The sequence below is a fragment of the Drosophila nasuta genome, chromosome 3, assembly GCF_023558535.2.
Source record: "Drosophila nasuta strain 15112-1781.00 chromosome 3, ASM2355853v1, whole genome shotgun sequence".
NCBI lineage: Eukaryota > Metazoa > Arthropoda > Insecta > Diptera > Drosophilidae > Drosophila > Drosophila nasuta.
This window is the reverse complement of record NC_083457.1, coordinates 38,743,174-38,766,360: the sequence shown is the minus strand read 5'-3', so window position 1 is coordinate 38,766,360 and position 23,187 is coordinate 38,743,174. Positions and strand designations below refer to the sequence as shown.

The 23,187-nt window shown below is 40.3% G+C and overlaps 5 protein-coding genes across 16 annotated transcripts; 3 read left to right on the top strand and 2 right to left on the bottom strand.

Annotated features, from left to right (window-relative positions):
• Positions 1-42: 42 nt before the first annotated feature.
• On the top strand, positions 43-2,072 carry LOC132793225 (cytosol aminopeptidase-like). The gene is made up of 2 exons (XM_060802963.1): positions 43-1,722; positions 1,775-2,072. Exons 1-2 carry the CDS (start codon positions 223-225, stop codon positions 1,913-1,915), a joined length of 1,641 nt encoding a protein of 546 aa, XP_060658946.1. The 5' UTR covers positions 43-222; the 3' UTR covers positions 1,916-2,072.
• A 400-nt stretch (positions 2,073-2,472) lies between these two features.
• Positions 2,473-4,556, top strand: LOC132793224 (cytosol aminopeptidase). The gene is made up of 2 exons (XM_060802962.1): positions 2,473-4,157; positions 4,212-4,556. The coding sequence occupies exons 1-2, from the start codon at positions 2,655-2,657 to the stop codon at positions 4,350-4,352; spliced, it is 1,644 nt and encodes a 547-aa protein (XP_060658945.1). The 5' UTR covers positions 2,473-2,654; the 3' UTR covers positions 4,353-4,556.
• On the bottom strand, positions 4,373-6,364 carry LOC132793228 (TBC1 domain family member 13). Its single transcript, XM_060802977.1, has 5 exons — positions 6,199-6,364; positions 6,059-6,132; positions 5,525-5,994; positions 4,844-5,367; positions 4,373-4,784 (listed from the first exon to the last, which is right to left on the bottom strand). The coding sequence occupies exons 1-5, from the start codon at positions 6,216-6,218 to the stop codon at positions 4,670-4,672; spliced, it is 1,203 nt and encodes a 400-aa protein (XP_060658960.1). The 5' UTR covers positions 6,219-6,364; the 3' UTR covers positions 4,373-4,669.
• A 422-nt stretch (positions 6,365-6,786) lies between these two features.
• LOC132793226 (PDZ and LIM domain protein 1) lies at positions 6,787-21,189 on the top strand. 12 transcript variants are annotated; one of them, XM_060802964.1, is made up of 9 exons: positions 6,787-6,990; positions 9,560-9,708; positions 9,772-10,078; positions 16,671-16,871; positions 16,929-17,008; positions 17,542-17,613; positions 19,562-19,721; positions 20,462-20,500; positions 20,571-21,189. In XM_060802964.1, exons 1-9 carry the CDS (start codon positions 6,802-6,804, stop codon positions 20,655-20,657), a joined length of 1,284 nt encoding a protein of 427 aa, XP_060658947.1. In that variant the 5' UTR covers positions 6,787-6,801; the 3' UTR covers positions 20,658-21,189. The 12 variants fall into 12 exon arrangements, with proteins under 12 accessions (XP_060658947.1, XP_060658948.1, XP_060658952.1 ...); XM_060802966.1 differs by lacking the exon at positions 6,787-6,990 and adding an exon at positions 8,473-8,826; XM_060802965.1 differs by lacking the exon at positions 17,542-17,613 and having other exon boundaries at positions 6,789-6,990.
• LOC132793223 (cell division control protein 6 homolog) lies at positions 13,731-16,014 on the bottom strand. Its single transcript, XM_060802961.1, has 2 exons — positions 14,392-16,014; positions 13,731-14,333 (listed from the first exon to the last, which is right to left on the bottom strand). The coding sequence occupies exons 1-2, from the start codon at positions 15,881-15,883 to the stop codon at positions 13,915-13,917; spliced, it is 1,911 nt and encodes a 636-aa protein (XP_060658944.1). The 5' UTR covers positions 15,884-16,014; the 3' UTR covers positions 13,731-13,914.
• Positions 21,190-23,187: the final 1,998 nt, after the last annotated feature.

Below are 23,187 nucleotides of genomic sequence, written 5' to 3'. Positions count from 1 at the left end.
CCGACCGCATGAACTAAACCTAATATCTTAAATTCATCAGTTCTCATAAATGTGTCGTATAGTAAATATCGGTAAAAAATTTGTAGTCTCCAAACAAATTAAAAATAGAAAATTTTGACAAAAATACAAATTGTTCAGGTTTTTACCTATAAAAATTTCAAAGTGAATTTTTTCATTTCATTGCTTTATATTTGTTTTGTGCAAGGGAGTTGAAATTGCATCATGTTTGGTCTAGCGCGTCGTGTTGTATTCCGAGTGACCAAACAGCGACCACTATGTCGCCAATTTGCCTCGCAAGCCATTAACCAGATGCTGATGCTGCAACAGATGGACATCTGTGCGGATCAGCCCTCTCGTGGCCTGATTATTGGAGTCTACGCAGATGAAGAGGACAAGAATGACGCTGGCATCCTAACGCATGCCGGCTGGCGATACAACGTCCAGAAGACCAACGGTCGCCTCATCGAGGTGCTGCGCATGTCGGGACCGATGCCCAAGCGTGGCGAGGCTCGTCTCCTGTTCGCCATTGAGCCCGATCGTGTTCCCTACTATTCCGTGGTGGCCGTTGTTGGTCTGGGCAAGGAGTGCCTGGGCTACAATCCCTACGAAGTGCTCGATGAGCAGAAGGAGGCCATCCGTCGTTCCGTGGCAAAGGCCTGTCAGATTCTGGCCGAACTGGACACCGATCGAATTGAAGTAGAGAACTGCGGACACGCTGAATCTGCGGCTGAAGGCGCTGCCTTGGGCATTTGGGCGTATCAGGAAATGCGCGACCCCAAGACTCGCATTTCTGTGCCTTCCATTGATTTGTACGCTGTCAAGGACGAAGTCTGCGACATTGAAGGCTGGCGAATTGGCCTACAGAAAGCGGCTGCTCAGAACTTGACCAGACAACTGCAGGAGATGCCTTCCAACTTGCTGACGCCCACAGCATTTGCACAAAATGTGGTCGAGGTGCTTTGCAAGTCTGGCGTCAACGTCGAAGTTAAGGTGGAAGGATGGGCTGAGAGTCAGTCTATGCACGCCTTCCTGGCGGTGGGCAAGGCTTCTTGTGAGCCTCCCATCTTCCTGGAGCTGAGCTACTATGGAACTTGTGCTGAGGAGCGACCAATTGTGTTAGTTGGTCAAGGCATTACCTTCGATGCAGGTGGCTTGTGCCTGAAGAAACGCAAGGAACTCTACCACATGCGTGGCGACATGACTGGAGCTGCTGTTGTGGTAGCTACTTGTCGTGCAGTTGCTGGTCTGAGATTACCCGTAAACATTCGTGGTCTCATTCCCCTTTGCGAAAACGTTGTGGGATGCAACTCCTTCCGTCCTGGTGACATGGTTAAATCTATGAACGGAAAGACCATCGAGGTGGAGTGCACGGATCATGAAGACGTGCTTGTCTTGGCTGATGCTTTGTTGTACGGTCAGAACTTCTGTCCCAAGTGCATCATTGATATTGGCACCTGCTCGGGCTACATGCGACAGTCCTTGGACGAGGCTGCCTGTGGCGTCTTCACCAATTCTGAGATCCTCTGGCAGCAGATCAAGCACGCTAGCATGCACACTGGTGATCGCGTGTGGCGTTTCCCTCTGTGGAACTTCTACAGCAAGGCAGTCCGTGCTGGAGGCCGTTCTGATGTCCAGAACTACGGCATTGGACGTGGTGGACGTCCCTGCAAGGCTGCTGCCTTCCTCCGCGAGTTCGTGCCTTGTGGACAATGGATGCATATTGTAAGTATTCCATCACTATTTGTAAATTTAAATGCAATTTTTATTCGCTTAGGATGCAACGAATGTGATGACCACCAATGGCATTGACTTCGAGTACTTGCGACGAGGCATGGCTGGTCGCCCGACCCGAACACTAATTGAATTTATCGCACAAACCATTTGCAAGGACACTGCACCCAAGATGGGCAAATAATTTTAGAAGCCATTGACCATTGATCAAATCAAATCAGAAAAAAAATCTTAAAAGAAGACAACCGGTCGTGTTATCGTTTTTGCCCAAATCCTTAGTCAAAAAACTATTTTCGTTGAATAAAATTTTTCATATTTCATATTTGTTAATGTACATAAAAGAGTTTTAAGTTGTAAGAATGTGTTAGGAATGGAAAAATTACCCAATTAAAGTTTACCATCGAACTATGTACTTTATTCTTTAGTATTCTTTAGTATGAACTTGAAAGGATAGTGAATTAAACATAGTGCCCCGACATTCTTCAGTAAGTGTTCTAAAGAAAAAAATTGAAAAATATGTCTATTTAGTAAGCTTAGGCTAAGTGTATATTTTTCAGACAGTTTAGTATGTAGACAATGATGTGTTACTACGATTTAAAATCTCTTCATTAATATATATAACTTGGGTGCGTATATACGAAATTTGTGGAATTTGAAATATTTTGTTAATCTAGTTACACTAGAGAAAATTGTCAACTTTACATAATGCTTTGTATTTGAGTATATCTCAATTTTGTAGTATCATTTCATTAGTTTGGCGACAGAACACGAGACTATTTTACATATTCTCGAAAATAAAAAATCTTACAATTTTGATTTTGTAAAAGTACTGAAAAGTAGTTTATTTATATTATTATTTATATTTAGGTTTTTTCAATTTTATTTTCTTTTAACGGTGGTTAATAAAAGATAAAATAGACAAAATGATTCGTGCAACGGGAAAACTTGCCAGCCGTGCTCTGAAATTCAAAATGCCAGTGGTTAAAAGGAATTACTCACAGATGATCAACCAAATGTTGCAGATTCAACAAATGGAAATATGCGCAGATCCTCCCTCGCGTGGTCTCATCATTGGTGTCTATGCGGACGAGGAGGACAAGAATGATGCTGGAATTCTCACCCAGGCGGGCTGGCGATACAATGTCCAGAAGACACATGGACGACTCCTCGAAGTGCTGCGTATGTCAGGTCCCATGCCAAAGCGAGGTGAAACGCGAATGCTCTTCGCTATTGAGCCAGAACGTGTGCCCTATTATTCAGCTGTGGCTGTAGTGGGATTGGGCAAGGAATGTCTGGGCTACAATCCTTATGAGGTACTCGATGAGCAGAAAGAAGCAATCCGTCGTTCGGTGGCCAATGCTTGCCGTATCTTGGCCGAACTGGACACGGATCGAATCGAAGTCGAGAACTGTGGCCATGCCGAGTCTGCTGCTGAGGGTGCTGCCTTGGGTATCTGGGTGTATCAGGAATTACGCGATCCCAAGAAGCGTATGGCTGTGCCTTCCATTGATTTGTATGCAACCAAGGACGAGGTTTGCGACATTGAAGGTTGGCGAATTGGGTTGCAGAAAGCGGCTGCTCAGAATCTCACCAGACAACTGCAGGAGATGCCCTCCAACTTGCTGACGCCCACAGCATTTGCGCAAAATGTGGTCGAGGTGCTTTGCAAGTCAGGCGTCAACGTCGAAGTTAAGGTGGAGGGATGGGCTGAGAGTCAGTCTATGCACGCCTTCCTGGCGGTAGGCAAGGCTTCCTGTGAACCTCCCATCTTCCTGGAGCTGAGCTATTATGGAACCTGTGCTGAGGAGCGACCTATCGTGTTGGTGGGCCAGGGTGTGACCTTTGATGCTGGTGGCTTGTGCCTTAAGGAGCGCGACGAGCTTTTCCATATGCGTGGCGACATGACTGGAGCTGCAGTTGTGGTAGCCACATGCAGAGCTGTTGCTGGACTGAGATTACCCGTAAACATTCGTGGTCTTATTCCCCTTTGCGAGAATGTGGTGGGATGCAACTCTTTCCGACCTGGTGACATGGTTAAGTCGATGAATGGAAAGACCATCGAAGTACAATGTACAGATCATGAGGATGTGCTTGTCTTGGCCGATGCTTTGTTGTACGGTCAGAACTTCTGTCCCAAGTGCATCATTGATATTGGTACCTGCTCGGGCTACATGCGACAGGCCTTGGACGAAGCAGCTTGTGGCGTCTTTACCAATTCAGAAATTCTTTGGCAGCAGATCAAGCATGCTAGCATGCATACTGGAGATCGTGTGTGGCGTTTCCCTCTGTGGAATTACTATAGCAAGGCAGTTCGCGCTGGAGGCCGTTCTGATGTCCAGAACTACGGCATTGGACGTGGTGGACGTCCCTGCAAGGCTGCTGCATTCCTCCGCGAGTTCGTGCCCTGTGGACAATGGATGCATATAGTGAGTATTACAGATTGAATGATTACAATTTACTTACTTACGTTTTTATAAAAGGATGCAACCAACGTAATGGTCACAGAAGGCAAGGAGTACGAGTATTTGAGACGTGGCATGGCTGGTCGACCGACTCGCACTTTAATAGAATTTATCGCCCAGACTATTTGCAAGGATACTGCACCCAAGATGGGAAAGTAAATTAGGAACTATACAGAATGTTCTGTTAGGACGATGCTACTTATTGTGCACAAGATTTAATTTAAGTTGACATGATTTTATGACCTAGATAACTGATACGTATACGTTAAAAATTCATTGGTTTATTGACGAAAAACATTTGTAAAATTAAAAGTTATCAAAAGCATATGTATGTATAAATATAGAATAGTTTATAAGAGTTTACAGTAAGTGCGTTTTTTTCGATTTGGCGTCATTTGATTGCTTTACGGATTGCTCATCAGACTGTAGAAATCTCACGTGGCAAGCGGAGGCTTAAATTCGTTCAACAGAAGATGCTACGCCAGTGAGACTGCGTGGGTCAGTACAACATTAATATCAATTGGAGGATAGTTCTGAAGCAGCTTTACATTCGAAGCAAAGTCATTCTCCAGGATGGCTTCCCTTTGAATTCTACAGCCAAAACTTGTGATTAACTAATGAATATGGAAATAAGTATAGCAAACACTTACAATATCATTGAGCAGCAAATTTTAATGAGAAAATCAAACCGATGCTCATCTGAGAACACAGAATCCCAAATACGCAGCACATCGGGCAGTGGAAATTCCTGTGAAAGCAGGAGATTGATCCATCGAAAGCTGTAGTATTGCGGATGCAACTCTTGGCTTTTGAGGTGATCGTATATTCCAATATCCTTTGCTTTTAACATATTTGATAGCTTGGACATCATGCACTTTATGCCGCCTTCAGAATCGTCCAGTGTTTTGATAAAAAAGTCGCGTATCTCACTCATTAGGGCAGTGAAGCAAAAAAAGCAGTCCGCTTCGGCATATGTGCGATTCTCGAGATCAGGATCAGATGCCATTACATAGTAAATGGGTCCCACTATCTCGTTCATTCCCTGTACATAACCCTGGCCAGGATTGAGCTTGGCGTAGATGAACAGTATTCGCTGGACAACTTCCCAATGTGCTTCCTGACCCTCCTCCATGGCGGCATAGTTCTCCGCCGAGCGTTTGGTGATCAAGTTGATCTGCAAAGGTAAGCGATATTAGAATTAAAGTGATTTAATATTGAACCAACTTACTTGCTGTTAAATTCCACATTGTTTGCATGTTTTGGAATGTATTTTTTTTGTTTTGGTTTCTTGAGCTCTTTATCCTATGCATAAGTGACTACATCGGACTTACCTTGGTCATGCCGAGACCCTTGCGCTCAACATTTGCCGAGCTGAGCACCGAGGGTACCACTCGCTCGTGCAGTCTTCGACCATGCTCCCCTTTGCTGTGCACCACAATTTCACAGGGATACTCTGTGGGCTGTTGAAAGAATGATATGTCTGGGCACAAACGTCTCACGTCTTTGTCGATTTGCAGCAGAAATTCATTGTCACTGAAGAACGTATTCCACGCACTCTCTGGTCCCTCGCTCAGCGGATGATCTTGCAGGCCAACGCCCCTTGATTCATTATCGCCATCACCATCATCGTTGCCGTCGCCATTTTGTGTGTGTCCCGGCGGCAGTACAAGCTCTACAATGAATTGATTGTAGAGTGCACGCTTCTTGGCTAATGTGGCAGGCCAGCTGCTGCGCTTGGAGCCCAGATAGCCCAACAACATCTTCCAGCTGATCGCCCGAAAGCTGTGTACATCTGGCACACCTGTGGAATTTATTGTTTGGTTTATTGCAACAGATAGCAAAACATTTAATAATTTCTAGCTTACCATTGAATGTGTGGCGACGCAACTGCTTAAGATCGATCACATCCTGGGCGAATAAATCCTCGAATTCCTTCACACTGTGAGGTAAACAAAAACATTGGCTTGTTTACTTTCTCCAAAACGAATGTTCCATAAACACTTACCGCGCTTTAAACATTGACATTATTTTCGCTTTCCCTTGTCTGATCCATAGATAGCTTATAAGTGAGCATATATGTATATGGTATATATATATACGCTATTGCTTTGTTGTCATTTAAAAATTAATAGTTAACAGGGATGTAAACGCAATGCAAGTGCAATACACTAATTAATGTTGTGCAACGGTCTGGCAACGCTGGCACTCGCGTTAAGTTGGCTGTGCGCAATTTTTGACTCACTTGAAGTGAGCTGCGTTACGATTTTCAAATGGCATAGCAATGTAGCAGTTATTTTAATCAATGAGTAATTGCGGTGTGTTCATTCATTCATTCATAATCGGCGTGCACTTGGTTCTCTATGTATTCACCTGCACATTTGCAAATTCCGTATGCTGTTGCGGCGTGCTCTTCGTGCGTGCTCTCTGTTCTTATAGTTATATGCTGTTTGTTTGTTGCTTCGACCCATTTATACATATTACTCATATACACGTTGACGTGAGCAGACGCATCGACGTCTGTTCGTTTCGGCCGCAAAACAGAGCTAAAGAGAGCATTCCGAATTGTTTATAGCGTATTCCATTTGTTTACTCTAGTCTTTGGCCAGATATGACGACCAGCAGATCGTCATACTATCGACCGGCTTTTTGGAAAGTGCCTAGTTATGTGAATACCGTGGTACCCAACAGCCCCACGGTCACACTGGCAGCCCCTTCGCTGCCCTCTCGGCTAACGCAGCGACGTCGCAGCAGTGGCATCAAGAAGCGAGTTCATTTCGCTGACGAACTGTACGGTGGGGTAAGTGAAAAATAAACAAATCCCCGCCTCCGACTATATCATGTCAATCGTCGGTGGTGTGGCCCCAATAGACAGTCCACTCTGCACCCACATCAAAAATCAGTTCAATAACATTTTGCACTTGGCGGCTCGTAAATTTGTCGACCACAAATTTAATTAATTGGCCACTGCTGCAGTTTTACTTTAAATTCTCAAACAGAAATTGTATTTAATAAATTTATTGCTCAGAGCATCGAAGAATTGACGTAATCGTTTTGCTGCATTTGCCAAAAAGCAATTGCTAAAATTACGAGTCAATATTTTGGAATGTATTTAATGCTTTGAAACATTAATAAGCAATATTCCTTTATCTAATATCTAATTTGAATGGACCATGTCGAAATAGATTTAAATACTTTCAGATTGTCAACTATTTCTACATCACATTAATCATGAATTTAATGAATCCCGAAGTCATCTGAAAATGATTCAATACGAAAACAGTAAAAATTTCAAAACTGAGCCAAAAACGAACCCAAATAAATATGGTGCACAAATAAATGCTAGTCCCTATATTGTATACGTTAAGTATGTCTATGTATGTATAAAATATATAGCTGAAAAACGTTCGAACGACGGGAAGCGAAATGATTTTTCCGTTGTAAGAAGTAAAAACGTTGCCAAAAACAAAAGCAAACAATTTCGATTCGATTTCTTTTGACGTTGTTTTGTCGCGATTTCTCGTGTTTGTAAGCTCGAAAAATTCCATACCGGGAATAGTACAAGGTAAGCATAAGCATCTGCTTGTTTGAAGGGAAAAATGTCCCAGGCAAGGCCACTCGACTGATACTCAAAGTTGTAGACTCTGCACATTGCGCATACGACCCGTCGTATATTGTTCTATTGACTAATGGCGCAAACATTTGATTTGTTTATTTAAATGGGCGAAGGGGACTGTTATTGTTGCTATTTGAAGCGTGCTAGTGAATAAAATAATTACAGCCTCTCATATGCCTCGCTGCAAGAAGCAGAGAAAAACTAATAAAACTGATGAAAATATCTGAAAAACCATATGCCACACGCTCGACGTCTTCGTCTGAAATGATGATGAAAACGTTGTGCCACCAGACGATGACATGTGGCGTTTAAATTCATGGTCAATTTTGGCCTAGTATGCAACTGGATCAAGTGTTGCCGCAAAACTTTAATCTTTTCAGATCATAAATGCTTTTATACACTATTTATATGCTGAGAGTATTACAATTTTTGAATTTGTGCAGATTAAACATATACTTTTTCCTAGAAACCATCCCAAAAAGATAGCAATAGCGCGATGCTCGTGGGAAAGTGTATGTAGAATGAAAATTATTGGCATTTGGATTGAGTTCATGTTTCTCAGTCGCTGACTACATGATTGTAGCGCAGAGTACTCGTAGATTCGTAGTATACCACGATCCGTTGCCGATGCTTGCAAAAAGGAATACAAATTGTATTTTAAAATTAGTACTTGAGCAGCATTGCGATCGAATAAAACGCTAAAATTGCGCTGCACGCGCTACCTCCGCCTCGGGTTCGAGATCGAGATCGAGAACTTGGCCAATAAACAATTGAAAATTCGCGAAAAAAAGAGTGAAGCAGCACAAGAAGAGAGTGTGTAACTGTGCAAAAGGCCAATCGAATATGTTGAATTGAAACATCAGCAGTTGTGACATTTACGCAAACTATTCAAAACCAAAAAGCATGAGTCCAAAGTTGCATGAGTTTGCTGTGGTGCTCCAGCGAGATGGACAGGCGACGCCGTGGGGCATCCGTTTGGTTGGTGGCAGCGATTTGGATACGCCATTAATCATAACCAGGGTAATGTGGGATGCCCAAGGCATTATGTAACTAGAGCAGCTGCAGCCGAAGCATCGTAGAACTAAAGAGCTAGAGAGCTTGGCCACAGTTTCCGACTTGTCGCTTGTCGTTCGTCGCTTTGTGGTTAATGTCGCGGCCCATTCATCACAATTGTTGCACCGCAACGACAGAGAACTGTCCATTATCGTGCCAGCAATTTGCAAAAACTGCTTTGGCCTTTGAGTTCTGCACTACTTAGTGGCAAAATAAACAACAACAAATCAAAACAGTCAGGGCTCAACAGCCGGCTGGCAACGACTGCAAGATACGCTGTCTAGCAAATTGAAATTATCCTAGGGGATTCTATCACTACTTAGTTTAGCGCAGTGAAATAATGTAGCAACAAAGTAAATATTCATGTATGATAGCCAACACACCCTTCCACCCTTTTGAAGTGTAGGGTATTAACACTGAAACTAGAACACGCATACGCAGTGTAAGGCAAATGTAGCAATTGTAACGGTGCCAAAGATTTTTGCAAATTCTGAGACGCCAGTAAAACTAATTGAGGCAAAACAAATAAGAGACGACGACGACGACGACAATGAACGCATGTAAACAATAGAAATGGGAATGGGTCGCTCATAATAATGATGTCTGTGCATCTAGTATGTCAAGGCTGCCAGCAGTCCCGTCCTAGGCCCCTGTCAAAACTTTTTAGCAAACATTACATTACGTCGACCTTCGTCCACAGGTGCAAGTTGGCAGCCCATCGTATGGGGAGCTGCTGCGTGGCGATATTATAGCCAAGATCGGTGAATACGATGCACGCGACTTGAGTCACGCTGATGCTCAGCAGCTGTTTCGCGGAGCAGGCAACGAAATCAATCTAGTCGTGCACAGGTGAGTTGTGACACATGAATCTATACTATGAAATATTATTTCATTTCTACGCTTGCATTGAAGGGACAACAAAATCGCGTATACGCAGGGTGTCAATCAGGAGGCCGGTTCGCGCCCCAATTCAACGTTGCCGCCGGCAAGTCCTGAGCCATCCCAGTATCCCCATCGCGGACCTTCGCCCTTTCTTCCCGGTCCCAGTCATTTTGAGCGTGCGTTGCAGTTGCCGGTAGACACTTTACCGCAAACTGTGTTTCCGCAATTGAATGCTTCGGGCGGTTATGTGCCATCGTCATCGAGTGTTTTTTCGCCAAAAGCAACGCGTGATCATCAACAGGATGTGGCCGAGGAACATGCAGCCATTATTAATCAGGTGAGTGAGAAGAAAATATTTATTCATGCATTTCAATTCCTGTGGGTGTGTTTTAAATTATTGCCCATTTCCATGAAACTATTAGTTATGCTGCGCTCAAAAGTATGCTGCACAAAATGCGCACGACAATTTGCTTGTATGCTGAGAAGTAGGCAATGAAATATTGCTCTGAAATAGATATGGATTTTGTAAAGATTTTTGTGCGCCATCCGCTGACATCAGAGGATAGACATTTTGTGGTCAAGGCTCTGCTGTTTACAAAATCTAAATATAACTTATGTATGCGAATCAGTATTAGCTGCGAAAACGTAGGCGTTGAACAGGAAAGTCTTGTGACGCAGTCTGCAGGTGGAGAACTGGCGAGAATATAAACAAACATTTCAAAAGAGCTCTTGCAGCCCAACGAAGAGATCTTGCCCTCTTCCCAAATAAAATCAAAAACAAAAAAACAAACAAAAACAACGACGCAAATCTTGAAAAACATTTCGAATACATTTTCTTGGCCACTTTGCCTGCCTGCCTGCTGCATGCAGGTGAACAACGTACTAACTCATAATATACATAGAATGTATGCATGGGAAAGGCGTATGCCAAGCATATCTGTCTATGTGTAGCTATATAGTTGGGTATTGCCTGCTACCTTGTGATCTTCAATCCTCAGGCAATGCCAATGAAAGTGCTTTGCCTAATTCCCCTCACCTGACACCTTGCGCTTGATGACGCTGCTAATGAATCAAGACAACAAAATTGCCATTCGTCAAGGTCGCCAATATATTCGTCAATGCAGCACAAAAATAAAAATCAAGGTTCTGATATGTTTCTCTTTTATAGTTTGTTATGATTTGTCATCAGTTTTGCAAAAGATAATTTTTTTGTAAAGCTTTTGATGTTCTCCATATTAAAGGACATAAAAAATTAACTTCTCTTGAATTTCTTTATGAAAAATTGAGAAAAAAGTGATCATGCTTATAAATAGCTGGCTTATTTTTATTGCGATGAATATAGCTTTGTTTTTCGAGCAACTTTTTGATCAACCCACTCAACGAATTCTTGAACACAAATGTGTTCCTTTGTAAGATACATAAACAACCTTCGCGATGGTAAAAAACAAACATATTCAAACGTAAATTATTGGCTCCTTGGATTTTTCCGTCGAACTTGGAGAGTTCTTTGACGCCCCAGGCCTTTGTGTTTATTTTAGTTCTATTGAGATGGGTGGGTGGGTGTCTAGGCAGCGGAAGGTTAATTACACCTGTCCCCAAAGCCCATTCCAGTGTCAATTTGTTTTGACATCAATTATGAGATTTACAAATATAGATTTGAAACTGTCAGAAGTCATGTGTTGGCAATTTTCAATTTTCAGTGTCAGCACAAATCAAGCAGAGGAAAACCGAATACATCAATAATGTTGTTCGGAAAATTCATAAATATTTGTATGCATTCTTTATGTCCAATTAATGTTTTTGCATTCGAGCACACTACAAAATAACCTCGACACTGTTCAATTTTGTGGCTAATTTTCGAAACGAACAAGTGAAAAGTGCGAGAAAAACTCAAATTGTTCCAAAAAAGAGCAATTAAAATATATGTATAGATGAATTCTATATACTTGTCTATATAATAAATAGACAGGACAAACAAACTGACAGCATATAGATAAATTCATATAAACATGCTATATACAAACACAAATATAAATGTCGTTATAAGGAGGGACTGGGGGCGTGCTTTGGTGGTCGACGCGTGGGCGTAAATGAAAGAAAAAAAAGAAAATGCTCACGACAATATAGTCCAAGTTTATATGTATGTTGTTGTTGTGCTATATATTTTTGTTGGCTTTACGCTCTGTGAATAATCTATTTGCACAAAACATTTAGCCTAACGTATACGTATGTTTAACAAATTGAGAGAAAAATGAGGGAAACTTTGTGTGCAGTGGTGTGCGTGGGTTTGGACGGCCTCTGACCGTCAGCACTGCTGCTGCTGGTGATGATGATCTTGCTGTTCTTGTTGTTGCTCTCGTATATGGTCACACGGACACAAACACATACATGCGAAATCAACAACTCATATATAGATCTCCTATATAGACGGATTGGAATTCCGCGCAGCCGAAATAGCAATAATTCGCCAGCATTTGAAAATTTTCAAATCAGTTGCGTTCGGAATATTGAAAAATAAACAACTAGATTCAAGTCTAGACGAAACACATCCCTCCAAATCCCAGTGAAGCGATCTCCGAAAGTGTTGAAGAAGAGCAGCGTTCATTAAACGTGCATAAAAGCAAGTTGACCAATTCAAAAAAAAAAAAAATACATAAATACAAAAAAAAAAAGATTAAACAAAAAGTATAAAAGAAGAAGAAAATAAATATTGATGCATTAGTTGTGACATTTTTTAAATTGCTTTACTACGCTCTTACGTAAGAGTTATTCTGTAATATTTTTGATACTAATTTGTTTAAATTTTACGCATAAAGGAGTTTAAATCCAAAACCCACACACACACAAAACACATAAATTCTAAAATGGAGTACGTTCAGTTCAAAAACGGATCCCCCGTCTACTACAAGGAGCAGCCAGACCTCAATGAATGCATTCAATATCAAGTAAGCAAACACGATGAAAATAATCCGATATAGTGATGTTTAATATCAATAGAATCAACATGCTTGGATGCGCATTATTTATTTATTGAATTATCAATGCGAACTTCACCTTAACTGTCAAAAATGTCTGTTTGAATTCAAGTTCAAACACAAATGTCAACTTGAACGACAGTTCAAAAACGTTTTTCCACTTTGGTTTTCATAAATTTGTATTTCTAAATTTTTTCACACTGCATATAGATAAGTGTAGTATATATAATAGGTGCTCTCACACTCTCACTCTCTCCGGCGATATCTGCTTCTTATATACACCCGCTATTTAGCTTATTATTTAAACATATTTGTTCGTCTTTCGTCAATATGCGTCGAAAGCAAAAAACAAATTTTTTTGAATACATTTTGGCTAAAACATATTCACTGCTCTTTTCTTTGGGTGCTCAATGTAATTCATACCACCTCGTTGGATATTTTTAGAAAAAGCGCTGAGCGAAAAGCCAAAGATTCAGAAGTAGCACCAACAACAACACCAACAGCATTTTGCAAAAGCAACAAAACAAATATACAAAATGATTATAAATGAAATTAATTTCAAAATGAAACCAACACTGACGATAATTAGGCTTTTTCGGAAATTAAATTTAAAGGAAAGGCAACAACGAAGAGAAAAGATTTCCGCTTAATGTCGACACATGTGGCAACGTTTTGGCATTGCCTCAAAAATACTGTGGCACAGCGAAAGTGAACAATTGTTGTCACTTTTCAAAAACAAATGCTAAACATTTCACACAATTTATGTATTAATTTATTGGTTGGGGTTCCTAGGTTCTAAAAGTAATCAGTTAGGAGTTTACATTGGTCAATTGTCAACGTTTGTAGAAATATAAAATAAAATGTTTTTTTTTAGAGGTCGTAAAATTTTGTCTTAAATTTATGATGGGACAATAAAAGCAAAAAGAAAGATTAAATTCAATTAAATATTTCGAAAGTGACCCTCAAATGATATTTCAACATATTTCTGTGCTTGCGCCAGCCACGAATTTTAAATTTAGCATCAAAAAAATGAACGTTTTCAATTTATTTATATATATCTAAATATTGTATGTACGTCTGTCGTCTGTTTCGTTCTATGGCCAAGGTGAACAGAAATTGTGAGAAATGCGCAATTAGCCAACAAGAACATAAATAATTATACTAAGCCATAAATGTTTTATAAAGGTAATGATCGTAATTACTTGGCCAAGCAGGCGGTGTCGCTCAAAATCGATGCAATCAACTGCTTGTCACTCAATGCCGCATGAACTTCCTCCTCGTCCCACTGCAGCAACACTTTGTTGAGACGCGGCTCCTTCTTGCGCATCACTCGCAATATGCCACGCGTCTCCACGAGATCAACTGTGCCCGCAAATTCCGCCTGATCCAGAGCTAAGATGTTGCGTTTGCTGCACACTCTACGATACACTTCATGCAGTCGTCCCACACTAATGTCTTTGTTCCGCTCGTTGCGTAGCATCAAGACCAGCGAGCACAGCATTAGCTTCTGTTGTAGTGGAAAAGCCTCTTCAATGTCCTCCTCAAGGTTCTGTGAGGCGCCATAAACCTTGTTGAGCACAGCGGCCACTTGGCTGACCTGCACAGGTTTCAGTGTTTCTATAAATAAGCAGAATGTCAAGAATAGGTAAATGTTTTTAAATAATTTACAACTTACCCTCAGCTGGTGGTCCATCCAGCTCAAGCGCCTTCATGAACTCCTTTTCACCCGCACATTTCTGCTGTTCGGCAATCTCCACAACACGTCGCCCAATGTCCAGAGCACGTCGGACATCTCCGCTGACCGCACTTACTTTGGCCGCCAGCAGCTGCAATGTGACGGGCGGAAAGACATCCAAGACCTGTGCTTCGGCCAGTCGCGACTTGAAGATCTCCACGATTTGTGGCTTAGTATAGGGCGGAAAATGCATCAGTCTTGGTTTCAGTTCGCAACGAGCATTCAGTCGCATCAATGCTCGATCTGTGAGATCCAAACTGTTGGCAATGCCAACTAGTAAAATGCGTGCACCCGGCAACGCTGGCCACTCGAAGATTGTGTACAGCACCTCTTGTCGTGTGGTGCACAATTGATCGATCTCGTCCAGCACCAGCAACAACATGCGCTTGGCCTTCCGCAAGTGTCGCTGTATGGCCTCTAAGTGGTCACGTTCCGTGCGCCCAGTTGGCTTCAGCTGCAGCTCCATACATAGCTTCTTGTAGACGGCACCCACACTGGCAATGCTCGTGCAGTTGATGTAGACACGTTGCAAACGCTGTGCATACTCCGGGGCACGTAGCAACATAGACAAACAGGCAGTTTTGCCAGTGCCTGGCTGGCCAGAGACGTAGAGACTGCCGGAGGTTTGCGTGTCCAGATGACTGCTAAAGAACTCACGCAGTTCTTGCAACTGTTCCTCCCGTCCTGGCAGATTGAGTGTCTCAGCGCTGTTTAGGACACGTCGTGCATTCTGATATTTGTTTCTTGGTGGCGATGGCAGCGGTGACTGTTCCGGCTCCTGCTTCAGTTCTTGTTTCTCTTCCTGCTTCAACTCTTTTTGCTTTTCCTGTTTCAGTTCCCGCTTTGGCTCCTTTCTAACCTTTGTTTCAGTCTTCTTCGGCTTTTCCGCCTGCTCCTCCTCTCTCTCATCGATGCTCAGTCTGTCTAGCAGTCGTGAAGGGCTTATCAAATGTTGAGGCAGTGGTTGCAACTTGCGTTGCTTAGGTGGCGAAACATGTGCCGTATCATCCAACTCCTGTTCCTCATCACTGCTGCACTCATCCATCATTTTAACTGCCCTTATGTTGGCTTCAATCCGCTTGGCCATGCTGTCCAATGCCGCAACTGTCGTTTTTGTCACAGTTGTTTTCTTGCTGCTGCGTGGCGTCTTTGGCTGCTCAGCGTGTAGTTTTGTTGCAGCGCCCACTTTACGTCTACTGCTGCTCACTTTGTCCATTTTATTCAACAGATTGCTGTTTTCGTTATTCTCTGAAATTACACTAATATTATCATCCTTATCTTCGTCGTCACTATCCAAGATCTGCTTGGTTTGGCGTCTACGCCAAACTTCTGAGCGTCGTGGCGTTGTGGCCATTGGCGACTGCGGCAGCGCTGCTGGCGTTGCAGACTTGCTAATGCTGCTGAGGCGTGTGGAGCGGCGTACTGCGGCCATTTGTTTAGCTTTTGCACGTTAGTTAAATCACTTTTTAAGTTATCTTATTAATTTTAAAAGTTGTAGATTATTATGGAGTAGTGACAAAGGAAGCACGGTATGTTTAGTGGAAAAGCAAAACTGAGCAAAAGGCGCGAAATTAATGTCAGCTGCCCGCTACAGTCAGCTGTTTAAAATGCAGTCTGGCAACTCTACGCAGCGTTGCATTCTACAAGTGCGCGCACTATTTGAAAATGTCGCTACGAATATTGAATTACTTACGCGTTCGTGCGGCTGCGTGTGGACAGACAGCGTTTGCTAGCAAAAATAAGACAGCGAGAAAAACAAATGAAAAACTGTTGCTGGACGATGGCAGAAGCGCTTACGTAAGCGTCTATAAATATTAGACTTGCTACTGAGATATTTTTAAAGTATATACACGGGCAGGCGCGCTCACGAGAGTGTGTGATGAGATGGAATTTTGGTAAATAAAGTTTATACAAAATTTAAGATACCAATACATGCACACAAACACATGGACATACATCGAATGATCAGTGTCTGTTAAATAAAGCATAACGAAAATGTTCTAGAAACATGGGAAATCTGCGGTTGCTCTAATGTTCACATAATGTTAATGCGCCCCACAAACGGACTTTGTACATAGGTTTTATTTATTTAGATTGTACTGCTTGTAGTTTGTAAGTTTGCCAAATGTTTGCACATTGATTTGATTTTTTGGCATAAACAAAACCATAAAATTATCACACATTTGACTAATTATGCGCAATTTGCTTTGTTTTCGTAGCCATACCGAACAACTCCACTGGTTCTGCCCGGTGCTAAAGTGAAAAAGGATGCGCCCACCACAGAGTCATACTTAAGACACTACCCAAATCCCGCTGTGCGCGCCCATCCCGGACACGACTACCATGACAGTATCATGAAGCAACGCGTGGCCGATACCATGTTGCACAAGGTTGTTGGCCAGGATGCCGATACTGGCAGAGTGAGTATTAAAAAGAATCTGTGATTACTATTGTGTTACTATGATATGGTATTATAGGTTTTCCACAAGCAATTCAACTCGCCAATTGGCCTGTACTCAAGCAACAACATTGAGGACACCATCAGAACAACAGTTCCGTAAGTTTACCACTCACTTGGAAATCTTTATGCTAATGAACTGACAAATATCAAAAAAAGCTTAGTACCAATACAATACACTAACAATGAATTAAACAAAATTTTTTGGATATCGCTGTTAACAAACAAATTGAGATACTTTTAAAAATTGAATAAAATAATTTGATTTGCGTAGTATTTTGTGAAAATTTTAATGCAGCTGAAAAGTGCGCCTACATAGATAGCTTGAAACTAATTGTAAAGCGAGACATGATTTTGAGTAGTCCAAAATTTTGAATTCCATGCGGATCGATTCTTAGTTAAGATGCAGTCCTAATCCACTAACCCTAGGCCAAAAATCGAATATCAAATTTACTAAACGAAGGCAAACACAAATACACCCAAAAACAAAACACAAGACAAAGGAGTTCATAGATGTTGTATGTCTACTACTTGCTCTATGTTACACATATGCTCTAAACTACATCACATACATACATATTTCTCTATATACTCGTATATATATAAAAAAAATTCTATGTATATTGTTGTAGCTTTGCCACAAGCGATAGTTATCGCTTGAAGGAAAGTCCTTTGCATCGTCCTTTGCCAACAAAACTTGACGGGTAAAAGTAATCATATTTTGAGCACAGCCTGATATCTATCTATACTATAATTATACTATATATATATACTTTTGAAATGGATTGATTGAATTTTGCATCACTTGGAAATCGTATATAAAGAAACGACGCATTTGGTTTCTCTAGAAACTTGATTTTGAGGATTATTGGAAACTTGAATGAATCTTGAATATACATATTTCCTATATCCTTTATCCCCCAAAGTGCATTTATGTACTCTCTTGTATGTTATTCCGTTATTCTGCCTGTCGAATCAACCCTAACCGAATTGTTGTATCCCCAACCACAACAAGCGTAACCTATGTAAAGTCTAAATCCATATATTATATCAAATCCAAAGTGCAACTTTGATGCAATAAATATTCGTACTCCGTCACAAAACACAATACAATAGTACACATTGCATGTGCTCCTTTTATATGTATGTACATAAACATATCTAAATGTTCCCATATCGTAAGAATCAATGTATAGTATGTATTATTATCCCCATCGCAAGTACAAACTCCGGATGATCTGGTTTGCGACGAGGTGCACCCATGAATCTCTCTAGAAACCAGAGCTTATTATTATATCCTTTTATTCTTAAGGGCTTTTGTTGTTGCCAGCGTATACTTTTCCTTCTACTAGACAATATATACAATATACCAATATCAATATATGACAAAGTATTTATCAGAATGGCAAAGGTGGCGCAATTGAAAGGTAATGGAAACATTTAGGGCAGATGCTGTATTCACTCTTTCAATATTCGTTTAATACAACATTTAACTTATAAGAAGCGAAGAGATTAATTCGATCTAATTTGGATAAGATGCCTAACAAAAAAAACCACCTACAAAAACACAAAACTCTAGCCAATATACAATCTTAGACATAATGTTTAGAACTTAGCTGCACGATTAATGTTAGAATTTTCATCGATCTATCTTTCCTGGAACAAAAACGTAAAATACTGGAGCAACAAAAGCAAAAAGAACAACTTGCAGAGCAACAGCGTCAACATCGTCAACAGAAACTGCAGCTACTCTATCAACAAAAATAAATGATCACAATACTCTCTTGATAAAGCAATAGCAAAAAAAAAACCAAAAACAAAAATTATAGCATAAATTCTACTTGAGAAATGAATTCCCAGCCCTAGCTCCTTTCCATATCCATGCCCACTGATAAGCTACCCAGTCCTTAAACGATCCTACTATAACAAGTTCCTATTATATATTAACTTAATATTTAAAAGACGTTTGCTGAATTTTATCCCCGAAACGTGTCAAAGACAACACATAAGTTCCTATTCCGAAGCAACCTCGTATTAACTTAATCTTATTAACTTTTATGAACATGAAGACCAAACTAACAAAAGACCTTAACACTCACTTTTTATATCTTTAATTAATAGTTTTTATTAATTTTCGACTTTTGTTATGCAGTTTTGTTAAAAAAACAATTACTTTTAATAATTATGTTTAAGGAATTTGTTGACTTGTTTAATGGTTAATTAAAAATTGTTTGAAAAAGTTTCGAGTTCGAAGACAACGAGAACACTATGCCTATTTGATTAGAAGATAACTACAAAAATCAAAATAATTCTAACGTATTTTGTGCACATCCTGTTTTTTCTTTCTATTCTCTCACTACTCTGTCTCACGCTACTCAACCGATGTAAAAAAAACCTCTAAATATTCATATATGTTTGTACACATATATATGAATCTAAAATTAACTTAACCAATACAAAAACAAAAACCAACCAAAAAAAACAAATAAAATTTTGAAATAAAATAACTTTAAAATATTTAAAAAATCTCATAACATTAAAAATATTTTGACAAATAATAAAAAAAACGTATAATGGCGCTTTCAACGATCTCAATAAATGAAAATCTCGATAAATAATTTATATAAAAACGACATGCGCGGACACGTACAGTTATAAGAAAACTGTTGTTTACGATCCAAGGAATAGCGACACCTACAGAGCCATCCAAGAAGAGGGCGGCTACAGCAGCTATGGTCAATCTTCGCCTCAGGAAGTAACCATACCTGTGCAGACTAAGGTCTATCAACCAAATAGATTGGTTCCAGGAAAGGTAAGATCGCGTCAACTGTCACATCGCGCCTCAACCTCAACAAATGTTTTCGATATCAGATCAACCAACCAAAATATATATACTTAGATCAACACTATATGTGAGATATGTACTTAATATCAGAAAAGATCGCTCGATTGTCAAGTTCATTTTGCGCTCTATCTCTATTACTCTCTATATCGCTCTCTATCTCTCTCTTTGTCTCTCTGTAACTATCTCAGTGTATTGTTTTGTTTTCTCACGTACAGTCGAACATATCCAATTCTTTTTTTTTGTAGTACATACATATATATGTGTCCTATCAATGTGTCCATGTCTACGCTATGCCTATCAGAATGTTAAGCGCTCGCTTTAAGTCGTACAATGTTAATGTGCTGTTAGGCAGTGTAATGATTACTAACTGTGCCAAAGTGAATACTAATTTGGTTTTTGATAACTTGTCATGGAAATTTGCAAGTCGAACATCGATGCATCATTTTAAACCCCATTTCTGTGTATATTTTCCAATCAAATCATCAGCAATTTTTTAAGCATTTTAGCATTATGGCATTTTAACATAACGGGCTACTAACCGGAAGCACGCTCATAACATTAAAGTAATGCGGTAAAAAACAACAAACAAAAGTGGACTATATCGAAATTGTTGCAAAAATTACGAGAAAAAACCTTTTACTAAGCTGGCAATTTTCTTTTTTTTTGTTTTTCCTGCAATTCCTTCAATGCATTGCATTACTTTACAGAAACCAGTATCAGCGCCAGTATCCCGGCCGCCGTACAATGTGAGTAACAGGGCGCTGTTAAAGCACTGTTAATGTCAATGTTAATCGATTGGTTTTGTTTGCTCAACAGGTGGTAAACACCCACGATGAAAACATACGCCAGAGCGGCTCTTTCAATCGTCTGATGTATAGCGTTATTGGTGCCACCGACTATTAAATCAACAACACCAACAACAGCAGCAAAAGCGACAACAACAATAGCATCAACAACAACAACAGTAACAGCAGGAAGCGAGCAGCCAGCGAACAACATCAACAACAACATCAACAACAGTTGCTAGTTAAGGAATTACTTAACCAAATTTAGTGGATTTTTATGAAATTCTGTTAAACTTATTGATTAATTTATATAAAGAACGACACAAAAATATGCAACTAACAAAAACCCTAAAATATTACGAATCGGCTCAGAGAAAAATTGATTGGAGATGAAATAAATTTATTATACATTTAAAAATAAAACAAAAAAAAATACTCATAGAGTTAACTGTTCTCAGCTTTGAATGAGAAAAAAGTACTTTCATTTTAGTTGAAGATTATGTATCTTTTATGTTAAATTCGATTTAAAGTTAACAGCGATTGTTAACGGCGAGTGGTTCTAGTCATCCTAATTGTATAAAACACAACAACAACAACAAAGAACTTTACTTTTTTAATCCAATAAACAATAAAAATTATACCACACATTAGCAAGCTGAGGCGTTGAAAGATTTTTCAGTACACACACACACAACAACAAAAGGGGAAATAAAAAGCAATTTATAAAAGATTTCAATTACAGCATAATGACTATAAAATTAGGGATTGCATTCAATTGTTTGCCCAACCCCAAAAAAATACAACAATACTAACATGCTTTGCATAACATGACGCTGCAAATATAGATTTCATTTGGAATCCATCAATCATGTCGGCAATTAAACGCATTTATATTCAAATTATATGCAAACATAGCTCCGCTTTAGATTTGACTCCAATTTGATTGAAATAAAACACTTGTGAGTACGTGTATGTAATCTTTAAACTCTGGCTGGCAGCCACAACATAACAATTGTATTGTTACACATAATGTGTGCGAGTACTTTCACTTTACGGCTAAGTAAGCCGTGATCAGACAATGTCGTATCGCGCCCCCATTAAACGGTCAACGGCTGACGAAAATCGCATAGCTCAATTAACATTAGAAGAAGTGAGAGAGGGAGGATGAGGGAGGGAGGGGGGATGGAGAAATTCCGGTGACCTTGGCGAACAGCCTTCTCTCTCTCTCTCCTTCGCTATAAATCTTCCATGAAAAATGCTTAAATATAATTTTGGGGCGGTGCACACACAATACGAATGAATGCTCTTAAGTAATCGCATCAGAGACGAATATCAAATGTGATGAATGTATAGATATGTACAATATGTTGTGGGCGTTTGGGTGCCTTTTGCTTTATTGAGGTTTAATGGCTGCGATCACATGGCAACAGCTTGTGGTACTTGCATCTGGTGTAAAGGGCTTAAATGCAAAGATTTGGCAATCGGAGCAGCACACACTAACAAATCACATCAAAGATCGCTGGCATACTTGAAGCTATTCAACCGCAACGTGGTCGCAACAGATACAGATACATAATACACTAGATACATTTACAGATACAGATACAAGCAGATATACAAACTGTGAATGCGAGTACGCGTCGTAAAACAAAGCGACGACGACGACAACGGCATCGAAAAACATTTGTCGATTTTGCGATTTGGGTCAAACATTATAAACAATAGACTTGTGCACTTGCCAAGCAAACATTTCATAAATTTCGATGATTTTTTTCCGGGGGCGGAAGCCTTCTGCTGACCTCTAACAGTTGAACTCTGCTTTAATGTTAATTAGCATGTCATTAAGCCTAGATGGATGGATGCGCCAGTCGATGATCTAATGCCAAGTTAAACTGAGCGAAACCCACACAAGCAAAAGAAAAAAAAAAATTGCATAAAATCGCACTCGTAATATGTAAAAAACCGACAAAATAAAAATGCAGCAAAAAAATTAACATATTTAAGCTCTTTGTGCGATTGCGTGTTATTGCACTAACTGTAATTTAATTAATTGAAACAGCCACTCTTAATTTGTGAAAGTTTTGCACAGTACCGAAGAATCAATCAACAAAAGCTTAAAAGAAACTTAGTTAACAGCAAAGTCAAACAACAGCTGTAAGCTTAAGGCAGCGCAGAATCTGATTAGAACGCTGTTAGGCAACAGAAGGGCTTAACAGACAAGCGATAGCTGCTGTTGTGAGCTTAATGTAAACTTAACAGCAGCGCACGCTGTTAATTGAGGATCATTGAATGGCGCATGTAATGTTTGTGTATGTAAATGATGGCAACTGTAACTGGAGCAACAATTTTCACTGAAATAACAATGACACACAGGTCGAGGCGAGGTGGAAAATCAGCTGAGAGACAAATACACACACACTCTCACAAATTGGGGGTGGTTGGAGGCGGCAGGCGGGGCCAGAGACAATGCTAGCCATGATATAATGGCAACGGAAATGACAACTGCTCGTAAGGCAACTGCTTGCAGCCAAAACGGCCAACGGGCCAACAGCTGTTGTAAATCAAAAAAGAGGCTACCAGCAAACGCTTGACTTGGTCGTTAGAGAGAGATAGAGAGGGAGACCGAGAGCGATAGAGAGAGCGAGGCT